Raw genomic sequence first — 22,142 nt, 5'->3', positions numbered from 1 at the left:
TGTATACCAGGAGTACCAGGAGATACCAGGAGTTCTTTTATGGAGGAAAATAGCCGAAGCTTACAGAACAGGTATCAATAAATGCATTAATTAAAAGGCCATCCCTACTAATCAACCTTTGCAATTAGGTCATTCGCAGATATGGTGCCTGATGATAAGTTTGCTAAACAACATCTGGCTAGTCTAGGCTTTACCGCTCGATGGATATCGACATGCCGTTGGCAAGACACGTGAAGAACGACCGGAAAAGGAAGGGAACGAAAGCCACGTCATTTATCTTACCCTTCCTTTTTGTCACCTTTGACAAAAAATGTAAAAAATTGTTTAGTTGCCAATCGCATTTGCCTCAATTGAGATGTGGAGGGAAGCTGTTCCGCGGATAACTGTGCACCTAGACCACCATGGAATCTTCTCGTGAAAGTACATTCTCCTCAGAAAAAACTCAGTTAGTTATGCCATGGTTTTCCATGTCTTGAGGGAGTGGGAATCTTAACGCAATGTCTGCTTTTACAATTCGTTTGTATTTCTAAACGTAGTGCCATACAATGCGAGTTAAATAGAATACAATATAACGTGACTTGTAATATTATGCCGTCTTAACTTAAAGTGCCGTAAGAAATTCAAAAACTACTTAGTGATCAAGTGTTGTGCTTAATAATGACAATAAGTTTAAGCAAGCGTGCCCCTATTTGCGTGCGAATGCTTTCTTCATTTTTGTGACAATTACTTCGACCAAAAAAACGAAGAGACTTGTAGCAATGCCCAAAGCCAAGATGACAAAGGATCCACTCATTTCCTTTCGTCCAAGAGGAGCAATTTTATGAGCTTGGGCGTTTGCCAAATCAGAAACACGGCAGGGATTCTGCGATTTGGCCGTTCGTTCAGCGTATTGAATCAATCCAGCTTGATGCATCAGCAGCAGCCTTCCATGTAAAACGACAAATCAAGTGCCAGTTAGTTCCATTTTTTCAAATAATTTCTTGCTAATCGATAGCAGGTGCAATTGTAATAGCGTAGATTACTTGTAATCAACCGTTTTTGCTATCGGACTGTTCTTCGGATAGGTGAAGCCTTGAGGACGACTGAGGAAGGTTTTCTCAGCCAGAGTCACAAGACATTTGCGGTTGGCTTTATAGCTAGTTTCTATGAGAGATATTGCATTGGATTCGGCCTGTCAATTAAGTATCGATATGTTGTTTTTAGTGCTTGTACGTTCAACTTGCGAATGCTGAAAGACGCACCATAATCAGAGCAGTGTCATCGTGTATGATTTTAGATATATCGTGGACCGTCAATGTATTCACGATTCTTTGTTCAGGATGGCGTCGCATTTGAGCTGCAATTTTTTTTAGAGCCGGATCCGACGATGACTGCAACCACAAACGATTTTGGCTATTGGTTAATCAATTCATGAATATCGCAGAGTGGTCCTACCAAAATGAGCTCTTCGGTGCTCGATCCTTTGTTAAGAAGAGTTTTAACTGTTGTGCTTCTGGCTAAATCTTCGACGGAATTGACAGCCGTTTTAAACACTGGTGTAGATAGAATCGAAGTGTAAGACGCCGTAAAGTAATTGACGGCGATGTAAATCCCAAACAAAGAAGCGCAGCAAACTAATCGAAATGATGTCGAGGAACTTCTCGGAGTAACACCTGTCATTGAAAAATCAAATGTACAGTTAAATTCGAAATCACCCAATCAGAGATATACCTTGAGCTGTCCACAAGCCAAAATAGAACATAAACCAGTAACTCAAACTGGGAGTCTTAGCGACCAGTCTTGAATTGTTGACGCGAACAATGATCCACGACACTAGAACGGTAGTAATGAACGTAACCAAAATGGCAATCCAAGCCTTAAAGAACATATCAAATGACAAATTAATTTGAAACGTTCCAGCCGTTAAATTTCAGTACCGGAACTTCGAACGATGATGTTTCAGACCAGATTCTACTATTTTCTGTTGGGAAAGAGATAAGTATAGCTGAATCTGCATATACCACTGGATAAGAAATATCGATTATCTTTGCTTTACTGGACGACGCTACGCTCATAGTGACGCACATATCAACTTCCTTAGAGTACCGAAAATTATGAAATCATGCACACAATTAATTGAATTAGCAATTATCAATACCTTGCGTTGCAATTGTCCTGTTGTTCCAGTCCACGAACCGTTTCGCTGCAAAAAACCAGTTGACATAATGTCCCGGGGAGGAACAATGTCATACCTATGAAACCACATTCGCATACAAAGTGCTAGACTATAAAATTGTGAATTGGGTTACGTGAAATCCAAATGATTGGCTAAAATGTCTAGGACGATTTTCTCAATTATCCCGAAATTGATAACGGCCAGATCATGGTCTTTCACTAAAGGGCTCTACATAGATTCCAGCAGTGTAACAAAAATATGATTTCTAAAGTAACGTTAATAACGTTTCAATTTAAATTTGTACCCTGGTGCTTGAAATAAGCAAATGCAATTGGTACAACGAGTGACGAGGCTTTTCAATCGTGTGAACATTCGTGTTAGCTGGGCCTGTGAAAACAGATGTACCTAGAAGAGCAATATAAAAAAGCAACTGATATTTCGAAGGGGTTATCTTTTTAATGAAAAACATTATCAGTAGATGGTGAAATTGTGTTTAGAAAAACAAACCCAGAGGGGTATAACTTCTATACTGGAGCTTTCTGTGAAATTGAACCGTCATTTATAGAGACCTTACCATTCCAACTTGCAAGCTTCAAGTTTAAAAAAAGCTGTATAGGCATTAGCGAACGTTATAGTTGTTGAAGAAATGGAATGAAAGATTGATCTTTCGATAGATAATACTAAAAGCTGTATAGTTAAGCAACTACTGGTGCGCAAATTGACATGTACCCAAGTTCTTCATTGAAAGGCGAAAGAGAATATAAGGTATGGTATTAAGGCATCTATACATGTACATCATTGAGTAGGTGAGTCGGCAATTTCAGAAACTCTTGAAGTGAAACAGCAAATTGATTTGAAATTCACCGATCGTAATAGAATAGTAAACTAGATTTATCACGACTGACTTGACGATCTCTGTTAAAGTTATCAAGTCTAATGGCTTCTTCTATTCTCGCGCAATCGATCGTGGCTGTATGCGCATTTAATTCTATAAGAAAGTCTCTCAGAGTTTATGTCTATGTGTTAGAGAAAAGAAAAAAAAATTACCGTTGCAATGCAATCGGATAACAATGGAGATGGGCGAAAATTCCCATAAAATGCAAAGGTGTGTGCAAAGTGAGAGTTATGTTTACTACACTTCATGGACTGTTTTGCCACACCGGCCCGAAGCTAGAAGGCGGCACGGCCTGATGCAGTTGATCCAAGTGTTTGTGTAGGAAATTCGCTAAAAACTGCGAAATGGAACAGGTCAAGCACACTGCTTCACATTTCCGGAAAAGAGAAACAGGCAAACAATTACGGACGTTCTCTAAGGCGGACGAAAGTTTGCTGATCGTGAAGGTAACCGCAAAAAAGTGAACGCGTTAAAACAATCATCCCCTCCTTTCGTTTTCCCTTTCTCTCTGTGAACAAATCGCAATAATATTGTCTTTTCTAGTTTCTACCCTACGCACTAGTCAACTATATAACGTAGCTGTGTTGGATGGAAAAAGGCATCAGTCGTTCCACGATTCCATCAGCCAAAACTTCTTCCTCCATCATGCAGGTTTTATTATTTTATTATTGCTAAAAGAATTACTCATAATGAAAAGTACTAATTCGATTGAAAAACAACAGGTTCAAACTGTCATCATTTTCCTTTCATTGGCCGGTGTTTTCACTGCTGGGCAAGAGCAGCCGCAATATGAAAATGCAGCGGCCAAGTCTTCTTATGAGCAACAGGTAATCATTTTTTTATTAACAGTCCAAGCCCAAGTCAATAACATGTCAATTTCCAGCAGGCTCCAATGCCGCATTCCTTTGCGTGGGCTGTTAAAGATGAGCCCAGCAAGAACGACTACTCTCACCAACAGGAGAGCGATGGCAAGGTGACCACTGGGTCCTACCGTGTCGTTTTGCCGGACGGCCGCACTCAGATCGTCACATACAAGGCGGATCAGAATGGATATGTTGCTGATGTCAAATACGAAGGTGAGGCTCGCTATCCGGAATACAAGCCTTCCTCGTACAACAAACAAGCGGAATATCCTACTCCGACCGAAGCGGCCAAACCGGAATACCCCTCTGCTTAAGAATTTGTTTACTTAGTTTGTTTTTCTAAAGTCTGATGTTTCACCAGTTTTTTGTATCTTTATTGTATAGAAGTGAATAAAAGAATCGATTTTCAAAGCACATGTTTGAATATATTTTTTTATGTATCCAATTACCTACAGAGAATTTTCATGGCACTATGGAATTCACAGTGCACAGTGCAGTGTGTGAGGCTAAAACTCCAGTAACGTATTTATTTGTTAATTGAACCTCATCTCAAAACAAAACCATTTCAATGTCACATAAAAGACAGGTAGAAACGGAAGGGATTTGAATATCCAACGGCCATCAGAAAAAGAAAGGAAAGGAGTGTGGGGTTGAAAAGGTGAAAGATTTCCAATTCCAGGAAAAAAACATTTCCAAACATAGCAAAAGAGGCAGGGAGACCTAATTGGAATTTGTCAACCTCTACAACGTTAATTACGTCCGTCCTGTGACGTGGACAAAATTCGTTTTCTAGCCCACCCCACTGCCTCGTTTTCTTACTCATTTTCATTTGGTCGATGTGTTCATTTGATGTTCAAATGTCCTAGGAACGAGACGTGTCCATCGTTTGGGGAAACGGTGGTATTTTCTTTATTTGAAGTAAGTAGTTTGGAATTCAATATTGTGGTTCTATCTGCCTAGTGAGTTTTGAAAAGTTGATTTAATCGTAATTCGGCTCTTTGCTCTAGCGTTCTATTTTCTAATTGTAAATGTTAGAATAATGCTTTGATATTTTTGGTTTTTATCTATGTGAAATTCTTGACCTAATGTGCAAATTTTTAATTTAGAGCTGTAGCATGTGAAAAAAGTTGGATTAATGCTGATGAATTCATTTTATCGTTTATTAGTTTTGCCACATTGGCAGACGTCGCGTTGTTAAAATAAGATCTGGTGAGTATGTATTTGAATCTGTGTGTTATTGATATTTTCGGTGTTTACTTGTGATGTAAACTATTTAGGTTGTGTCCGGTTCTGAGGGTTTTATGACTCACTCGATTTTCCCATCAGATAGCTGGTTAATCCATGAAGGCTTACGGTTTTCATATGTTTTCATTTGCATGCTAGTCATTTTTGAATGGCTTTTTAAAAAATAAGATCACTATGTAGAGTACGCAAGAAATTTAAATTCGAATTCATTTCTATTTCCAATTGTCAGGAATTTAGGAACATGGGCCATACTAGATATCATTCGTTTCTTTTTTCACCGAGAAATACGAGGTACATCTTTCAACCCCTGTCCATCAAAATACATGTCAAGGTAAGGATAAAGGCATTGTTACGCTTTGAGAATAGAACAGGTGGTTTGAAAACTAACGTTTTAGCTAAGCGGTTTTTTTTTGTTCATCATCCCCCGTATCTTTTGTCAACGATCTGCATATTTACGACATCTGATGGAATTTGTGTCCTTTCCGAGGTAATACAGATTTTAGTTAATATCTTATTCAAATAATAACATGTTGAGATATTTCAGGGATAGATGAAATGAAAATCTTTACCTTGGTTTTTGTAATGAGCAAGTACTTTTGCTTGTAGGGCACCCAGGGCTCTGATAAACTGTGCGATCATTTGAAGATAGGTCACCTTATCTTCGTTGGAACTGAAGTTGCCCATCCAAATAGCCGAAATCATAACTGCCACTATGTTAATGGGAAACTCCGCGGTGTGGGTGATATCCAAATCACCGGGTCTTTCATGCCCAATAATAGTACTATCCTCGCTGACGAACATTAGTATATTGCAGTCTTTGTTTGATTCGAAATCCCTTAGTGCTTTTTTCACTTGATCAGTGGTTACGCGATTCGCATACTTCTTATTTTCAATCATTTTTTTCATTCCTTCCCATTCTACCATGTGATCACCAGACTTGTTATGAATCTTGTCCGGTCTGTTGTAGGATGGGCTCATGCCAAAAACCTTGTTGAGCAGTCTAGCAAAGGCATCTTCATTGTCTTTTCCTTTCGTAGCTGAATTAGCTTGTCTTCCAGTTAACGAGACCAATTGCGATTGCAAGAAATGGTTTTTGTCATCTAGTTCTTTACGCGCTTTTGCGACTGCTTCTTGAATGGAGATGAGCTTATCTTCTCCCATTTGCTTGAGATTGGCACTGTATTCCCTCTCAGCTTTAAGAAGATCATCTTTGGCCTTTTCAAGTTTGTCATTCGCTGTTTTTAGATCATCCTTGAATTTATTTAGCTCCTCAGATAGCTCAGAGCGTGTTTGGGTTCTAGCGTTGTTAATTTTTTCCATTTCTGAAGCGCTTAGCTCATTGAGCTGCTTTTTGGTATTGTTTAGAAGCATTTCTTTGTCTTTCATGGTGTTTTCTAGAACTTGAAATTGGTTTTGAAGGAGATTCAACTCATCTTCCAATTTCCTGACTTTATGATCGTTAGTGTTCTTCAGTTTTTCTTTCTCCCGCTTTGCGTCTTCTTCCAGTCTACATTTTTCTCGGTCCCATTTCTCAGCAGCGTCCATTTTAGCCTTTTTGTAAGCTTGCTCGTTGGTAAGCTCATTTGTCTTATCTAAAAGAGCGTGAAGAGCCTGACAACCGGTAGTCAGTACGGTAGCGCACTGCTCTGGTGTAGCCGTTTCAAGAATCTTATCCGGATTAAAGTCGAATGGTAAATCAAGTTCGAGTTTTTGGGTGGCTGACATCTTAGTTCAAAGTTAATGAGGATATGAATTCTTCTGGTCCTGTATGAAAAACAGAGCAATTTTCCGTGTTTTTCGAAAGGTCAATAGCCCTGTTTGTACACAGGCCACACAGATAATAGAGCACTACCTACTCAAGACTGGTTTGAAAAATGGAATTGCAGTAGTTTTTAAATGTCCAGCAGCTGCAGGGTTGGGAAGAATTGTTAAGCGAGATGACCTTCGATAATTAATATCAGTTCCGCGCATTTTCACAACTTTCAAGGTGAAAATTCAAAAGAAGAACTGTCTGGGGCACATATTTGTACCGTACAACGTGGTCTTAACAACCTTGTATATAGTATGTATGTATGTACGTATATATACTGTATAATGTAAATAGCACACGTGTCATCGAAGTGGAGCACTACGGTAAATTAGGCGTTTTGGCTGTGACTGTCGGCCAAGTTTGATTTAGTTGCATTCTTTGTCCTTGTCTCTCTTCGCTATCTTGTCTGATGCAAAAAATTTTTATAGTAAACGGGCGTTTCTTATCAGATTTCTTTCGCGTTCGTTAGTCCTGAGGTTAGCTGTCAACGACATCTTTTGTTTTTCGTAACTAGAATATCGTATACATCCCCATCTACAAACCCAATTCAGTTTTTAATTTAATAAAATTCTCTCTTTTTCTCTTGAAACTGCCTCCAAGTTTTAGCGTTGGTTGAAATCTGATGACGCATTTACTTTTATGGACCAGGGGATTGTCCTAATAGGAATTTTTTTCAACGCAGGAAAATGTCGATCTGATCCTCGTTATTGAAGTTTTCTTGATAAATACTAATCCTCTATTTTTTGAATGAAAACATGTTGTCATTTGGAAATTTTCCGTTTAAATGATGCACGAAACTGTTGAGCATCCTGGCGCGCACAGGCCAGGACGATTGTCTAGGACGATTTTCTCAATTATCCCGAAATTGATAACGGCCAGATCATGGTCTTTCACCAAAGGACTCTACGTAGATTCCAGCAGTGTAACAAAAATATGATTTCTAAAATAACGTTAATAATGTTTCAATTTGAATTTGTACTCTGGTGCTTGAAATAAGCAAATGCAATTGGTACAACGAGTGACGAGGCTTTTCGATCGTGTGAACGTTCGTCTTAGCTGGGCCTGTGAAAACAGATGTACCTAAAAGAATAATATAAAAAAGCAACTGATATTTCACAGAGGTTATCTTTTTAATGGAAACCGTTATCAGTAGATGGTGAATTTCTGTTTAGAAGAACAAACCCAGAGGGGCATAGCTTCTATACTGGAGCTTTTTGTGAAATTGAACCGTCATTTATAGAAGCCTTACTATTTTAATTTGCGATCTTCAAGTTAAAAAAACTGCGTAGGTACTAGAGAATGTTATAGTTGTTGAAGAAATAGAATGAAAGATTGATCTTTCGATATATAATATTAAAAGCTGTATCAGTTAAGCAACTACTGGTGCGTAAATTGACATACCCAAATACTTTATTGAAATGCAAAAGAGAATATAAGGTATAGTATTAAGGCATCTAAACATGTACATCATTAAGTGGGTGAGTCGGCAATTTCGGAAACTGTTGAAGTGAAACAGCAAATTGATTTGAAATTCACCGAACGTAACAGAATAGTAAACTAGATTTACCACGACTGACTTGATGATGTCTGTTAACGTCATCAAGTCTAACGGCTTCTTCTATTCACGCGAAATCGATTGCGGCTGTATGCGCATTTAATTCTATAAGAAAGTTTCACAGAGCTAGTGCCGTGCATATACCGGAACATGTCCAACCAATTTTTCGTGTTTTTCTCAAATGTCTTAAATTTTTTATTTGTACATAAATATTTACCTGTATCCGTTATTGAATGTCCCGTAATGTTCATCTATAATATCATATAATTTCTTTAACAAAAATTTATTAGGACTTAAATTTCACTCGGAAAATGCCTCACGGCGTTGTAAACGGTGTTTCGGTACCAGATTCACGCTATATAAGAGTTGCGTGCGCCATCTAACAGTAGCGGCACTTCTAATGACTGGGTATGGCACCCTCCCTATGATGGGATTACTAGTAACCAAGAGTCTGTAAGCAATTACCACTCGAAACGTCAAGCATTGAAATGGGATTGGCCCACCATTGCAAGGCAAAACTGAATAGAGAGATAAGAGCTATCAGCTGATGTCACGATGGGGATCATATAGTACAGCAATATGATCTCCATCCGGGCAGGTCTGGAGGTTACTAGCATGTCATTAGAAGTTCGCGAAACCTTTTTTCGTTCACGCAAAACACGCGGAAATCAACGTCTAGTTTTCACCGGCGTGAATTGGTTTGTGCGTTTGCATCAAATTTCACGTTAACTCGAATAATACAGCCGCTCTTTTGAATGCTATCAGCATTTTTTGAATCCTGCACCTTCACAAAAACTGACGATTTTGCAAGAACGTCAAAAAGAAAAAAAATTACCGTTGCAATGCAATCGGATAACAATGGAGATGGGCGAAAAATGCACAGGTGTGTGCAAAGTGAGAGTTATGTACATTACACTTTATGAACTGTTTTGCCACACTGGCCCGAAGCTAGAAGGCGGCACGGCCTGATGCAGTTGATCCAAGTATCAGTGTAGGAAATTCGCCAAAAATTGCAAAATGGAAAAGGCCAAGCACACTGCTTCACGTTTCCGGAAAAGAGAAACAGGCAAACAATTACGGACGTTCTCTAAGGCGGACGAAAGTTTGCTGATCGTGAAGGTAACCGCAAAAAAGTGAACGCGTTAAAACAAACGTCCGCCTCTTTTCGTTTTCCCTTTCTCTCTGTGAACAAATCGCAATAATATTGTCTTTTCTAGTTTCTACCCTACGCACTAGTCAACTATATAACGTAGCTGTGTTGGATGGAAAAAGGCATCAGTCGTTCCACGATTCCATCAGCCAAAACTTCTTCCTCCATCATGCAGGTTTTATTATTTTATTATTGCTAAAAGAATTACTCATAATGAAAAGTACTAATTCGATTGAAAAACAACAGGTCCAAACTGTCATCATTTTCGTTTCATTGGCCGGTGTTTTCACTGCTGGGCAAGAGCAGCCGCAATATGAAAATGTAGCGGCCAAGTCTTCTTATGAGCAACAGGTAATCATTTTTTTATTAACAGTCCAAGCCCAAGTCAATAACATGTCAATTTCCAGCAGGCTCCAATGCCGCATTCCTTTGCGTGGGCTGTTAAAGATGAGCCCAGCAAGAACGACTACTCTCACCAACAGGAGAGCGATGGCAAGGTGACAACTGGATCCTACCGTGTCATTTTGCCGGACGGCCGCACTCAGATCGTCACATACAAGGCGGATCAGAATGGATATGTTGCTGATGTCAAATACGAAGGTGAGGCTCGCTATCCGGAATACAAGCCTTCCTCGTACAACAAACAAGCGGAATATCCTACTCCGACCGAAGCGGCCAAACCGGAATACCCCTCTGCTTAAGAATTTGTTTACTTAGCTTGTTTTTCTAAAGTCTGATGTTTCTCCAGTTTTTTGTATCTTTATTGTATAGAAGTGAATAAAAGAATCGATTTTCAAAGTACATGATTGATATTTTTTTTATGTATCCGGTTACCTACAGAGAATTTTCATGGCACTATGGAATTCACAGTGCACAGTGCAGTGTGTGAGGCTAAAAATCCAGTAACGTATTTATTTGTTAATTTAACCTCGTTTCAAAACAAAACCATTTCAATGTCACATAAAAGACAGGTAGAAACGGAAGGGGTTTGAATATCCAACGGCCATCAGAAAAAGAAAGGAAAGGAGTGTGGGGTTGAAAAGGTGAAAGATTTCCAATTCCAGGAAAAGAACATTTCCAAACATGGCAAAAGAGGCAGGGAGACCTAATTGGACCTCTACAACGTTAATTACGTCCGTCCTGTGACTCGGACAAAATTCGTTTTCTAGCCCACCCCACTGCTTCGTTTTCTCACTCATTTTCATTTGGTCGATGTGTTCATTTGATGTTCAAGTGTCCCAGGAACGAGAGGTGTCTATCGTTTGGTGAAACGGTGGTAGTTTCTATATTTGAAGTAAGTAGTTTGAAATTCATTTTTGTGGTTCTATCTGCCTAGTGAGTTCTGAAAAGTTGATTTTATCGTAATTCGGCTCTTTGCTCTAGCGTTCTTTTTTCTAATTGTAAGTTTTAGAATAATGCCTTGACATTTTTGGTTTTTTTCTATGTGAAATTCTTGACCTAACGTGCAAATTTTTAATTTAGAGCTGTAGCATGTAAAAAAATTGAATTTATTGATGATGAATTCATTTTATCGTTTATTAGTTTTTCTACATTGGAAAGCGTCGTGTTGTTAAAATCAAATCTGGTGAGTATGTATTTGAAGCCGTGTTATCCGGCTCTGAAGCTGTGTCCGGTTCTGAGGATTGTATGACTCACTCGATTTTCCCATCAGATAGCTGGTTAATCCATGAAGGTTTACGGTTTTCATATGTTTTCATTTACATCATAGTCATTTTTTGAATGGCCTTTTTTAAAATAAGATCAGTGTAGAGTACGCAAGAAATTTAAATTCAAATTCATCTCTATTTCCAATTGTCAGGGATTTAGGAACGTCGGCCATACCAGATATCGTTGGTTTCTTTTTTCGCGAGAAATGCGAGGTACATTTTTCAACCCCTGTCCATCAAAATACCTTTCAAGGTAAGGATAAAGGCATTGTTAGGCCTTGGGAATAGAACAGGTGGTTTGAAAACTGACGTTTTGGCTAAGAGGAATTTCTTTGTATATCATCCCCCGCATCTGTTTATTAACGATTTGCATATTTACGACATCTGATGGAATTTGTGTCCTTTCCGAGGTAATACAGATTAAAGTTAATATCTTATTTAAATACTAACATGTTGGGACATTTCAGGGATAGACGAAATGAAAATCTTTACCTTGGTTTTTGTAATGAGCAAATCGCAAATCCTTCTTGGTCTTAAAAAACGAGGTTTAGGAGAAGGAAAATGGAATGGATTCGGAGGAAAGGTGGAATTGAATGAGATTGTCATTCAAGGCGCTGTCAGGTTTGGTAAATTTTGCAGAATAAGTTGCTTGCTTGGCTATTTTAAGATTATGTTATATCAACATCTCGTTTGATTCTAGGGAACTCCGCGAAGAGAGCGGAGTTGTGGCTGACGAATGTAACCTGTTACGACGTGGTGTTATAACAATGTATTTCGAAAACGGTGATGGTCCATTTCTGATCCACGTGTTTCAATGTAATGAGTGGAAAGGAGAAATAACTGAAACCGAAGGTATTTTTAAATTATATCAGCTTTTCGAGAGGGTTGCGCTGGTTAATTGGTAAAGTTTGTCTTCAGAAATGAAGCCGCAGTGGTTTGATATTGATCGTATTCCGTACGATTTAATGTGGAGTGAGGCTCGTTTATGGTACCCAGTTTTTCTCTCCGGCTGTTCGTTTGAAGCTAGCTTTTCCTACGACACCAAAGGCGACATAATTGAACACGTCATTAATCGCCTTCCGTGATGCTGATTGCCATAACATTACACATTTTACCAGTCATTTGTTGCGCGTATTAATGGTTTGGAGAGAAGCCATAACTGCCGAGATGTTAATGCGACACTCACTGCGGTGCTAACGATCAAGCAATTTGTCATGGCATATTGAACTACTCAAAGTTACTGTACTGTACTACTTATTAATGTTTCGTTTGTCTATGTAATTTACGTAGTGACTGCTGCTTAGCATTGGTATCAACGTTTTGTTAAGTCCACTCGTTTTGTAGTGTGGATGTTAGTTTGTGATGGTGTCCGGATGTTGTATGATGAGGTTTGGTGTTTTCTGTTGTAGTTTTAATGGTGTATGAAGTGGGTTGAAAGATACTATTGTTACTCTATAGATATTAAGCCATTTAGTAGATGTTATTATCTAATTTCCCCCCAACACTGAAGCTAAATAGAAACATTACGTTTCATGGAATCCTCTTGCCACAATGCGCTCAATAATGAGCTGTTGCTATAATATATTGTAATTGTAATTGTTTGTATTACGCGTCGAATAAATAATTTGCCTAAATATAAAATATCAGCTGTAATAAAATTTCTTTACGTAACATAAATTTAATCCTTTAATAAATTAGTCCTGAATCCCGATGAAATTGTGAGTACTTAAAATTCGTTAATATTAACGTGTGGTTAGATAAACTTGACAAAGTGTAGGTACGTGTTTCCCTAGCACGTATGAATCATTGTTTTATCAATTTAAACAACAAATAAGGGCTAGTCGAAACTTGGGCCCACCGGTAGATGCTAAACTACTCTAGCGAGAGGAACCGTGAATCACGCCGCTAACTGACATCAGACGCCCGTGAAAGTGCACCTGGTGGCAACCCCTTTTTGTTGTTGGCAACTCAATGCAATCATTATCGAAGGTGCCACCTACCAAAACCACCTATAGGAGAGTCAGGGATGCCAAACATTACGAAGACGTGAATATGAAGACGTCAATTCCTCTATTAGATAGGAGTGGGTGTCTGTGCCGTTGGCAAGACACGTGAAGAACGGCCGGAAAAGGAAGGGAACGAAAGCCACGTCATTTATCTTACCCTTCCTTTTTGTCACCTTTGACAAAAAAATGTAAAAAAATTGTTAGTTGCCAATCGCATTTGCCTAAGTTGAGATGTGCATGGAAGCTCTTCCGCGGATAATTGTGCACCTAGACGTAAAAGGAATCTCGTCGTGAAAGGACATTCTCCTCAGAAAAAAATCGGTTAGTTTCTGTGGTGGATTTAACTTGTCAATCAGTAATCGATATTTTTATTTATGCAGACCCATTGAGAAGAGGATGAAATCTACAAGTTCTCTTTTGACGATCTGTTTCTTCCCACAAGGTAAGTGCCTTTGGCTCTATCGTTCTTTTGATTAGAAGTGTATTTTGGATGTGCATAGTTAGGGACAGTTTGTTTGAAATTTTTTTGAAAAAGAGATGTTCAACATGTCTTGGCCAGAAGAAACTTCTGTTTAGCACGGAATCAATTTGGGTGTTAGTTGATGTATACCAAATCTGTAGTTGTTCCGCTGGAATTGCCCATTGCACCGTCTGTTGACTGGCCTTGTCCCACTAAACCTGTAGGATTTTTTGGTTTAAAATACTTCGGCAACGTATCCCCTTGTTTTTTTACCGTTCGCTTCCTCTTCGCGTTTCTTGATGTATTTTTGGCTACAGTTACGTCTGCGTTAGCACCGTCTGTATTATTGTTATTGCTTTCAATCTCAATCGCATCTGCTTGGCGTTCATCGAAACGCTTAAGTACTGAAACCATCTCTTCTTTTAGCTTTCCCCACGTCTTATTATGCTCGCTTTGGCATTGCCTTTGTAATTTGAGTAGGTTATCTAAATCAGCTTTGGTTCTACGAAAGTGGTGTACAAGATTATCGACCTTGAATTTGTAATTTTCAATAGCTTCGGCACTTTCTAGTTGCTTCACGTTGGTTTGTAGTACTCCCAGTTCTAAGATAAACTGACCGATCATTTGGAGATAGGTGACCTTATCTTCGTTGAAACTGAAGTTGCCCATCCAAATAGCCGTCCGCCCGTCCGCGGTGTGGGTAACATCCAAATCACCGGGTCTTTCATGCCCAATAATAGTACTATCCTCGCTGACGAACATTAGTACATTGCAGTCTTTGTTTGATTCGAAATCCCTAATTGCTTTTACCACTTCACCTGATACTATGCGTTTTGCATGTTTCTTATTTTCAATCATTATTTTCATTCCTTCCCATTCTACGATGTGATCACCAGACATGTTACCTATCTTATCCAGTCTTTTGTAGGATTTGTTCGGGCCATAAGCTTTGTCAAGCAGTGTAGCAAAGGCACATTCATTGTCTTTTCCTTTCGTAGCTGAACCAGCTTGTCTTCCAGTTAACGAGAGCAATTGCGATTGCAAGGAATTGTTTTTGTCACCTAGTTCTTTATGCGCTTTTGCAACTGCTTCTTGAATGGCGATGAGCTTATCTTCTCCCATTTGCTTGAGATTGACACTGTATTCCCTCTCAGCTTTAAGAAGATCATCTTTGGCCTTTTCAAGTTTATCATTCGCTGTTTTTAGATCATCCTTGAATCTATTTAGCTCATCAGACAGCTCAGAACGTGTTTGGTTTCTAGCGTCGTTAATTTTCTTAATTTCTGATGCGCTTAGCTCATTGAGCTGCGTTGTAGCATTGGTTAGAAGGATGTCTTTGCATTCAATGGAGCTCTGGAGACTGTGAATTTTGTTTTGAAGGACACTCAACTCGTCTTCCAATTTCTTGACTTTATCAGCGTTCGTGTCCTGCAGTTTTTCTATCACTCGCTTTGCGTCTTCTTCCAATCTACATTTTTCTCGAGCCCATTTCTCAGCCTCGTCCGTTTTGGCCTTTTCGTAAGCTTGCTCGTTGGTAAGCTTAGTTGTCTTATTTAAAAGGGCGTGAAGAGCTTCACAACCGGTAATTAGTACGATAGCGCACTGATCTGGTGTAGCTGTTTCAAGAATCTTGTCCGGATTAAAATCGAATGGTAAATCAAGTACGAGTTTTTTGGTGGGTGGCATCTTAGTTCGAAGTTAATGAGGATATGAATTCTCCTGTATGAAAAATAGCAATTTTAAGTGTTTTTCGAAATGTCAATAGTCCTCTTTGTACACAGGGCACACAGATAATAGGGCACTACTTACTCAGAACTGGTTTGAAAAATGGAATTGCAGCGTTTTAAAATGTCGAGCAGCCGCAGAGTCGTAAAGAATCGTTAGCCGAGATGACCTTCGGTAATTAATTTCAGTTCCACGTATTTTCACAAAAATCGAAGTCGAAATTCAAAGGAAGAACTGAGGAAACGTTTCATACAAGTGGAGCACTAAGGTGAATGAAGCGGATGTGACACACTGCCACATTTGATTTACTTGCATTTTTAAGCCTTATCTTTCTTCGCTATCTTTTCTCTTGCCAAATTTGTGATAGTAGGCGGGCGGTCGAGGAGATAACATTTGTGTTCGTGAGTCCCGAGATTATAGCTGTAAACGACAGCCTTTGTTTATCATCAATAGAATGTCGCAAGTATCACCGTTTACAAACCAAATTCAGTTTGTAATTTAATAAAACTCTGTTTTGCTCTTGAAACTGTCATCAAGCTTTAGCGTTTCTTGAAATTTCCGATGACGCATTTACTTTCATGCACAGTAGATTGTCCTAATAGGATTTCTCTCAATGCAGGAAAATTTCGATGTGATCCTCGTTATTGAAGTTTTCTTGTGAAATACTAATCCCCTATTTTTTGAATGAAAACATGTTGTCCTTTGGAAATTTTCCGTTTAAATAATGCACGAAACTGTTGCGCATTCTGGCGCGCGCAGGCCAATACGATTGACATTTGAAATCTCAATACACCTGTAGAACGAGGACGTGTTTAGTCTGACTGCCACAATCTAAACGTTAACATGGGCAATCCGACAAACCCGTTAAACGCTACTCTCAATATATTTGAATTTCCCATCATGATGCAAACCATCACGACCACCCAGGAATTTTACAGGACTTGTGTAGTTGCTGTTGGCACGTTTTTGAATTGTATCGTCATCTTAGTGGTGACCAGTTCGCAGCAATTGCGCTATCCACGGCACATTTTTTGGGCCGCCATTTCGTTTTCTGAATGCCTCTTTTTGGTCCAGTGCGCTCTCGAATTGGCCGTTATCGTCAATCACGATCAGCTGGCCTGTCAAGTGTTTGTTCTCATGTGCAGCGTCGATTATTCCGTGCTGTTGCTCTGCATTTTGCTGGCCGCTTTGGATCGTTACTTGTCCATTGTCCGCTACGAATGGTACAAGAAGAACGTCACCGTTCGCAACGTGATCGTGTTAATTTCGACGACCTCGGCATTGACGTTGGTGATAGTTACCATTCCATTTTGGACGGGTTATCAATCCATTTATACTTGCACGGAGAATTTGATTCATTTGCATTGGGTGCTCGCGTGGGATCTCGTTTTGGGCACTGTCTGCGTCGTCCTCCATTTCAAGATTTTCGTTGAAACTAAGACGATTATTCGGCAATATTTGCCCTGCTATCGACACAAACCCATCACGGTCAGGTTCGTGACGGCACCTGTCCGAACATCTGTAGCCAGTTCTGGTAATTAATTCTTTTGTTTGAAAGAACGGAAATTGTTTTAAAACGTACCGTCGTATCTTTTAATGTCTCAGGGCCGAGAAGGGAAACATCACCGATAGGCGAAAGAGTTTTATTTGCTTTTCCCGAAATCCCTTCTTCCGTTAACTGTGCTGATGGAAATGCGTCTCATTCGCATTCGGCGGATGCTCAGTTGGCTTTGTCCATCGACCATTTGGGGGCCGGTTGTTTTCCCTGGATGCAAAGCCGTTCGAAAATCAGTCGGCTTGAAGTTCAAGCTGCTCTCAATATGTCCGTCAATGTCCTGCCGTTCTGTTTGTGTACGTTTCCTGTGTCCAGTTACGCCATTGGTCTTTATTGGTGCATCCGCCTGGAAGGAGATTGCAGCGCGATTTTGCGGACATGGCCTTACATGTGGAATTTTTTCTTATTGCACAGCATCTACAATCCGGTCATGTACATGTTAAGTAGTTCCGAATTTCAAAGGGCGATTCTCCATACCATAAGGAAATTGATTAACAAATGTCAGTTGCAGGCTACAGGAAATTGAATACTCTTTTGATATTTCAAATGTTGGGAAATAATTTCTTTGAATAGAATGCGATGGGCAACGAACAACAGAACATGCGATTTATGTTCTCTCGCTTCTTTGAGTTCATTTGTATATTTGATCATTTGAATTGTTCACTTCTTATGCCAACCCACGTATGGCTGATGAAAGATTCAATCATTTTTAAAGTGTAAATATTCGTGTCGTTCAGGCCGGATAAGCCAGGCGTGCTGTCTGTAACAATGACATTTTTCAAAAGACCTTCAGTAGCTTAAAGGTCGATCGGGTCACTTGAAGAAATCTTTTATAAGTTTGGCTCAGACGTAATCGCTTTGTCGATTTTTATCTGTTGGCAGGATGAGCATCTGTCCCCTTTTCAGACATAAATCTTGTGCAGTATTGATCGCAATATCGTTTCCTTTTTATTTTCTCGTCTGGATGCACATATTGGCACATCTTTTTCTCGCGAAATCCCATTTGGGGCGCTCCTTATGACTTCAGATTAGGACCAAAGCATTACCTTTTTTTTCGTTGTCAACATCACTAATTGTTTTAATAGCATTTCATTTCCGCCGTATTGATTGGTTCTTGTCATGGTGCATGTTGACGTTCAGCGTATCGCAAAGCATTTCTTTTTCGTACGATACTCTTGTCTTTTAATTGCACAATGCGTCTATAATTACATATCTATAACTGTGCAAGTGTCGTATACCCAGTCTGTTTTTCCAGAATAAACAGAGTCTCGGAAACGATCAAAGAATTCGTGAAAACCTACATGACGAGCCTAACTCGGCCAAAACTTTCATTTCATTTGCGTCAATGAAGCATTCATTATAATGCCGAGAAATCCTCATTTTTTGGAATTTTCCATTTTACTTTTAAGGTTCATTTACTAATCCCCTTAAGACGTTCTGTATTAACAAGAGAGCCTCTATGCCATACTGATGTGGCAATCTTATATTATTGTTGCATAACGAGAAAAAAAAACAGAGTGAATAGACGCAAACGAAAGTCGACATTGTTCCGAAATGTGATGTCAAGGAGAAACATTTAAAAAATTTAAACTTCTCCAAAACCTGAAACACAAAATGCGTCGTTGCTGTCGCCTGAGGAATACATGATTTTCGTTTTATCATAAGTACTAGGCTACAAAGAGCTGATTGAAAATTGCCGATCTTAAAAGGTTTAGTTGCGACAGAAAACTTTTAATAAATAAGTTATTCGAGTGGAAAGTTTGAAGAAAGTACTTGGGTTTTTCCATTAGAATGGAAAGACTCAAAGCGTGGCATCATGAAAATGGAACACTCTTCTTGGGTGCATATAAATATGCCACATACCTGCAGCGTCCACCATCGCAGTAACACGCACAAGAATGCGCTCTCTATTGATTTTGTTGTGCTTTATCGCCGTCGTAGCTGTTGTTGGTAATACGCCATTTTCAATTTTGTTTCCACATTCTCGCTTTGCTGCACTAAACATGTTTTTTTCAATGATACTACAGCTGATGCACAACTTGTGGGCAGTAACCCTTGCACGTTTGGACCGGCATTCTGGTGCGCCAGCCTCGCAAACGCCCAGAGATGCGGTGATGGCGTACGTATATAAAAAACGCGAAATCGATATTGATTTTATTTAAGCCACAAGGTTGAAATATTTTATTTCTTTGTCGGAATTCGACAACAATAGGCTGTCGCTCACTGCAATCGCGTAGGATGGCAGGCGAATTAACCAGAGGAGAAACGACATGATGAATATGCAATCAACAACGTAAAGCCAAATTGATTTGCAAGCCTTTTCTTGGTTTAATTAATGGGAAATCCTTGATTTTGAATAATTGTGTAGAATTATATACAAATTCCGAGTCTTTCAAAATAAACGCGTAGTTCTTTAATTGAATGAAAGTGTATGAATTTTCCAATTGGACTTGTTTGGGTTACTGACGTTGACTGCGTATTTGTTTACATTTTACCTGCGCAATCCGAGATGATAGCATAACGTCTCATTGACTAGGAAGATCGTTTAAAACTATGGCGAGTTTGCGAAATATTACAATAACGCGTTACACAAGCCAACTTTATGAAAAAATGTATCAATAAAGCAGTGATCCTATTAGTATTTCAATGTGCTTGGTTTTCGCTTACATCTAAGCTCCTTTTTAGGTCACGGTTCTATGTTCTAGGAATCAAGATTATTTGATGACGTGTGTCCTGGGGCAGACAATTGAAAAGCTCATTTCAATCGGGAAATTGTGTGGAGGACTATATCGCATTGTTGTATCTTTTAGTTTGCCGAATACGTTGACATAAATTGACTTGCCTATTGGGCTACATTCCCCAGCTGATTAGAAGCCATAGGAGAGTGACACAGCTACGGATTTTTATCGGACTGGCCAAGCATTTTCGTAGACAAAAGTTTGCCCGTCAGCTTTGCTGTTTTTCTTATAACCCCTCCGTAAAGTCTTTCACTAGCAATTCATGAAGTCCCGTCTGGTTGTGCGGTAGATGGGTCAGTCGCACAAATGGATCGGAAAGCGTAACAAGTCATACCGGACGTCTCGCAGGAAATAACCAGAAGCTCATTGTAATAAATAGTTGAAAACATAAGGACAGGAAGTGCTGCGATGGACGTGCTCAGCGTAAGTCCGCTAAAAGGAAATATGTTTCAATGATTACTTTGCGCAATAGAAAGGCAAGAGAAATCGACGCTGCGCAGTACGGCGCTCTTAAATCTCTTGCTGAATTCAAGGAATATGTCAATGCCAGTCTTTTCGTCTTTAAATCCCACTCAAATTTTGTAATACATGTAAAAGCAAGGTCTTGTCCTCCGTATCGATTGAGTTGTCGAATAATTCTATTGGGCGTATTCAAGACACATCGATCTCGGTTTCTCAGTGACAACATCACTGGCATAGAACGCTGATCGAATGTCCGAGCATTCATTTCAATTCGGTAACAAATTTCAAATCAGTTCCTTCGAGATTTTTCTCAATCCATTTATCAACGCGATCGTTGAGTTCGGCACTGAAATGATTTTTCCAGTCTCCTGTTTCTCCTGTAACATAAAAATCCGCAGACGTCAATTGTATTTCTTTTCTTTTTTTAAACACTGCTATTTTACCTTTTCGGATGAAACGGCCATCTGTATTCATGAAACCTAAATCTTTTCCGGCTTCGAAATTGACCGATTCATTCTTCGCAAAATTATCAAAACCCAAATGCTCAACTAGGTCAATCATCTGTTGTTCGGTTAAAACTTTGCCAACGAAATGGGCAACTCGTTCGATTTCACCCCTCAGATCCTGCCATTTAAAAAAAGGGAAATTGAGTTAAGTAAAATTACTCTGCGATAGTATCATCGATTCTCTTTTTACTCGTTTCATATCCTCGTAGAAAAGGAAGAGCATATTGGGATGACTTCGGCGAGCCCACGCTTCCAAAGCGTGCGGGAAAAACGGTGAATAAAACACTGTGGCCATCAAGAATAACATAAAAATGTAAGAAAAAGGTCAGAAAACTTTAAAATGCGCCAAGTTTGTAAGGGTAAAGTTACGTTCGTCATTCATAAAATACTGAGCAAACTCGTCCAACGTTCCGTTATACTGATGTATTTTTGATGAGTTTGTGGTGGTAGAAGAACGAAACAATAACGTCCTTTGGATTGCGCACCACGTAGACAACCTTTGATGGTGCAATCGGGAACTATTTAAGACTGTTTTTTAATTAAAAACCCAAGCTCGAGACGTACCTTGCTGGTATCGAGCAAATTCGGGTGCAGCAGGTATAATGGCAGGTGAGTTTTGATGACTCGGGGCGATGGCATTTTCTCAACCATTTCGACAGAAATCATTTTCGTCATCTGCGTTGAATTGTCTTCCATTTTCGTGGAAGCAAGATAAGGAAATCTGAATCAATCATACACTGTCATTATTTCAGTCAATTTGAAAATATAAAACAATGGCATACTCTAAAAAAGGAGAACGAATATTCAAAGGTTGTTTGCCAGCTTCTTTGTCACATCTATTCATCACCATCCATACCAATTCCTGTGTCCAGGTAGTTCCTTAACAAAAAAAAAGCAGGTATAATTTGAGCTAGTCAATTATGTCAAGGCTGTTGTTTTTTACCGCATTTTGGGAAAGTAACGATCCAAACATCATCGCCTCTGGGTTGGAAATGAAGAAGCTCGTCGGCGTGTCGGGCGTATTCTTGAGAACAGACAAAGCCTCCGGGTTTGCCTCGAACTAATCCTTCTGGGTAACTAACGAAGTGTTCTTGAAATGATTTAGTTAAACTGTTTTCCATTAATTCGAACTGGACGTTTCCAGCCGAGCCGATCACTTGCTCCTTCCCTGACGACATTGTGATGACCAACTAAAACGCCAGTTGATTTTTTTTTCTACGTTCAGACGTGAGCTAAAAAAAGGAATGAAAAAAAGAAAACAAACAACTTTCTAAATTTTCACCAGTGTTGCCATGGGCTCGCGTCAAATAAAAGATGGAATTGCGCAACAAGGGTTATACAGTCCGTCTC

The 22,142-nt window shown here is 39.3% G+C and overlaps 6 protein-coding genes, 1 long non-coding RNA gene and 1 pseudogene across 10 annotated transcripts; 5 read left to right on the top strand and 3 right to left on the bottom strand.

The window, feature by feature from the left end:
• Nucleotides 1-685: 685 nt before the first annotated feature.
• LOC130689482 (glutamate receptor U1-like) lies at nt 686-2,714 on the bottom strand. Its single transcript, XM_057512431.1, has 10 exons — nt 2,663-2,714; nt 2,460-2,560; nt 2,289-2,383; nt 2,138-2,231; nt 1,917-2,075; nt 1,711-1,855; nt 1,435-1,652; nt 1,242-1,370; nt 1,023-1,171; nt 686-923 (listed from the first exon to the last, which is right to left on the bottom strand). The coding sequence occupies exons 1-10, from the start codon at nt 2,712-2,714 to the stop codon at nt 686-688; spliced, it is 1,380 nt and encodes a 459-aa protein (XP_057368414.1).
• Nucleotides 2,715-3,665: 951 nt separating this feature from the next.
• Nucleotides 3,666-4,275, top strand: LOC130690348 (pro-resilin-like). Of its 2 annotated transcripts, none has more exons than XM_057513369.2 (3): nt 3,666-3,701; nt 3,773-3,877; nt 3,934-4,275. In XM_057513369.2, exons 1-3 carry the CDS (start codon nt 3,696-3,698, stop codon nt 4,225-4,227), a joined length of 405 nt encoding a protein of 134 aa, XP_057369352.1. In that variant the 5' UTR covers nt 3,666-3,695; the 3' UTR covers nt 4,228-4,275. The 2 variants fall into 2 exon arrangements, with proteins under 2 accessions (XP_057369352.1, XP_057369353.1); XM_057513370.2 differs by having other exon boundaries at nt 3,937-4,274.
• Nucleotides 4,276-9,743: 5,468 nt separating this feature from the next.
• Nucleotides 9,744-10,404, top strand: LOC130690343 (larval cuticle protein 16/17-like). Of its 2 annotated transcripts, none has more exons than XM_057513358.2 (3): nt 9,744-9,848; nt 9,920-10,024; nt 10,081-10,404. In XM_057513358.2, the coding sequence occupies exons 1-3, from the start codon at nt 9,786-9,788 to the stop codon at nt 10,372-10,374; spliced, it is 462 nt and encodes a 153-aa protein (XP_057369341.1). In that variant the 5' UTR covers nt 9,744-9,785; the 3' UTR covers nt 10,375-10,404. The 2 variants fall into 2 exon arrangements, with proteins under 2 accessions (XP_057369341.1, XP_057369342.1); XM_057513359.2 differs by having other exon boundaries at nt 10,084-10,403.
• A 961-nt stretch (nt 10,405-11,365) lies between these two features.
• On the top strand, nt 11,366-12,927 carry LOC130690344 (oxidized purine nucleoside triphosphate hydrolase-like). Its single transcript, XM_057513360.2, has 4 exons — nt 11,366-11,750; nt 11,808-11,961; nt 12,041-12,192; nt 12,259-12,927. Exons 2-4 carry the CDS (start codon nt 11,819-11,821, stop codon nt 12,423-12,425), a joined length of 462 nt encoding a protein of 153 aa, XP_057369343.1. The 5' UTR covers nt 11,366-11,750; nt 11,808-11,818; the 3' UTR covers nt 12,426-12,927.
• A 917-nt stretch (nt 12,928-13,844) lies between these two features.
• LOC130690305 (uncharacterized) lies at nt 13,845-15,786 on the bottom strand. 2 transcript variants are annotated; one of them, XM_057513313.1, is made up of 3 exons: nt 15,616-15,786; nt 14,080-15,525; nt 13,902-14,024 (listed from the first exon to the last, which is right to left on the bottom strand). In XM_057513313.1, the coding sequence occupies exons 2-3, from the start codon at nt 15,490-15,492 to the stop codon at nt 14,019-14,021; spliced, it is 1,419 nt and encodes a 472-aa protein (XP_057369296.1). In that variant the 5' UTR covers nt 15,493-15,525; nt 15,616-15,786; the 3' UTR covers nt 13,902-14,018. The 2 variants fall into 2 exon arrangements, with proteins under 2 accessions (XP_057369295.1, XP_057369296.1); XM_057513312.2 differs by having other exon boundaries at nt 13,845-15,525.
• A 603-nt stretch (nt 15,787-16,389) lies between these two features.
• On the top strand, nt 16,390-17,613 carry LOC130690340 (uncharacterized). The gene is made up of 2 exons (XM_057513356.2): nt 16,390-17,065; nt 17,137-17,613. Exons 1-2 carry the CDS (start codon nt 16,432-16,434, stop codon nt 17,610-17,612), a joined length of 1,110 nt encoding a protein of 369 aa, XP_057369339.1. The 5' UTR covers nt 16,390-16,431; the 3' UTR covers nt 17,613.
• Nucleotides 17,614-18,935: 1,322 nt separating this feature from the next.
• On the top strand, nt 18,936-19,343 carry LOC130690357 (uncharacterized). Its single transcript, XR_009000937.1, has 3 exons — nt 18,936-19,036; nt 19,114-19,205; nt 19,299-19,343. It is a non-coding gene; the product is annotated as an uncharacterized LOC130690357 (long non-coding RNA).
• Nucleotides 19,344-20,443: 1,100 nt separating this feature from the next.
• LOC130690322 (sulfotransferase 1E1-like) lies at nt 20,444-22,100 on the bottom strand (annotated as a pseudogene).
• Between the last annotated feature and the right edge of the window lie 42 nt (nt 22,101-22,142).

Source organism: Daphnia carinata, chromosome 6, assembly GCF_022539665.2.
Source record: "Daphnia carinata strain CSIRO-1 chromosome 6, CSIRO_AGI_Dcar_HiC_V3, whole genome shotgun sequence".
NCBI lineage: Eukaryota > Metazoa > Arthropoda > Branchiopoda > Diplostraca > Daphniidae > Daphnia > Daphnia carinata.
The sequence above is the reverse complement of the archived record's forward strand: the minus strand, read 5'-3'. Positions and strand labels throughout refer to the sequence as shown.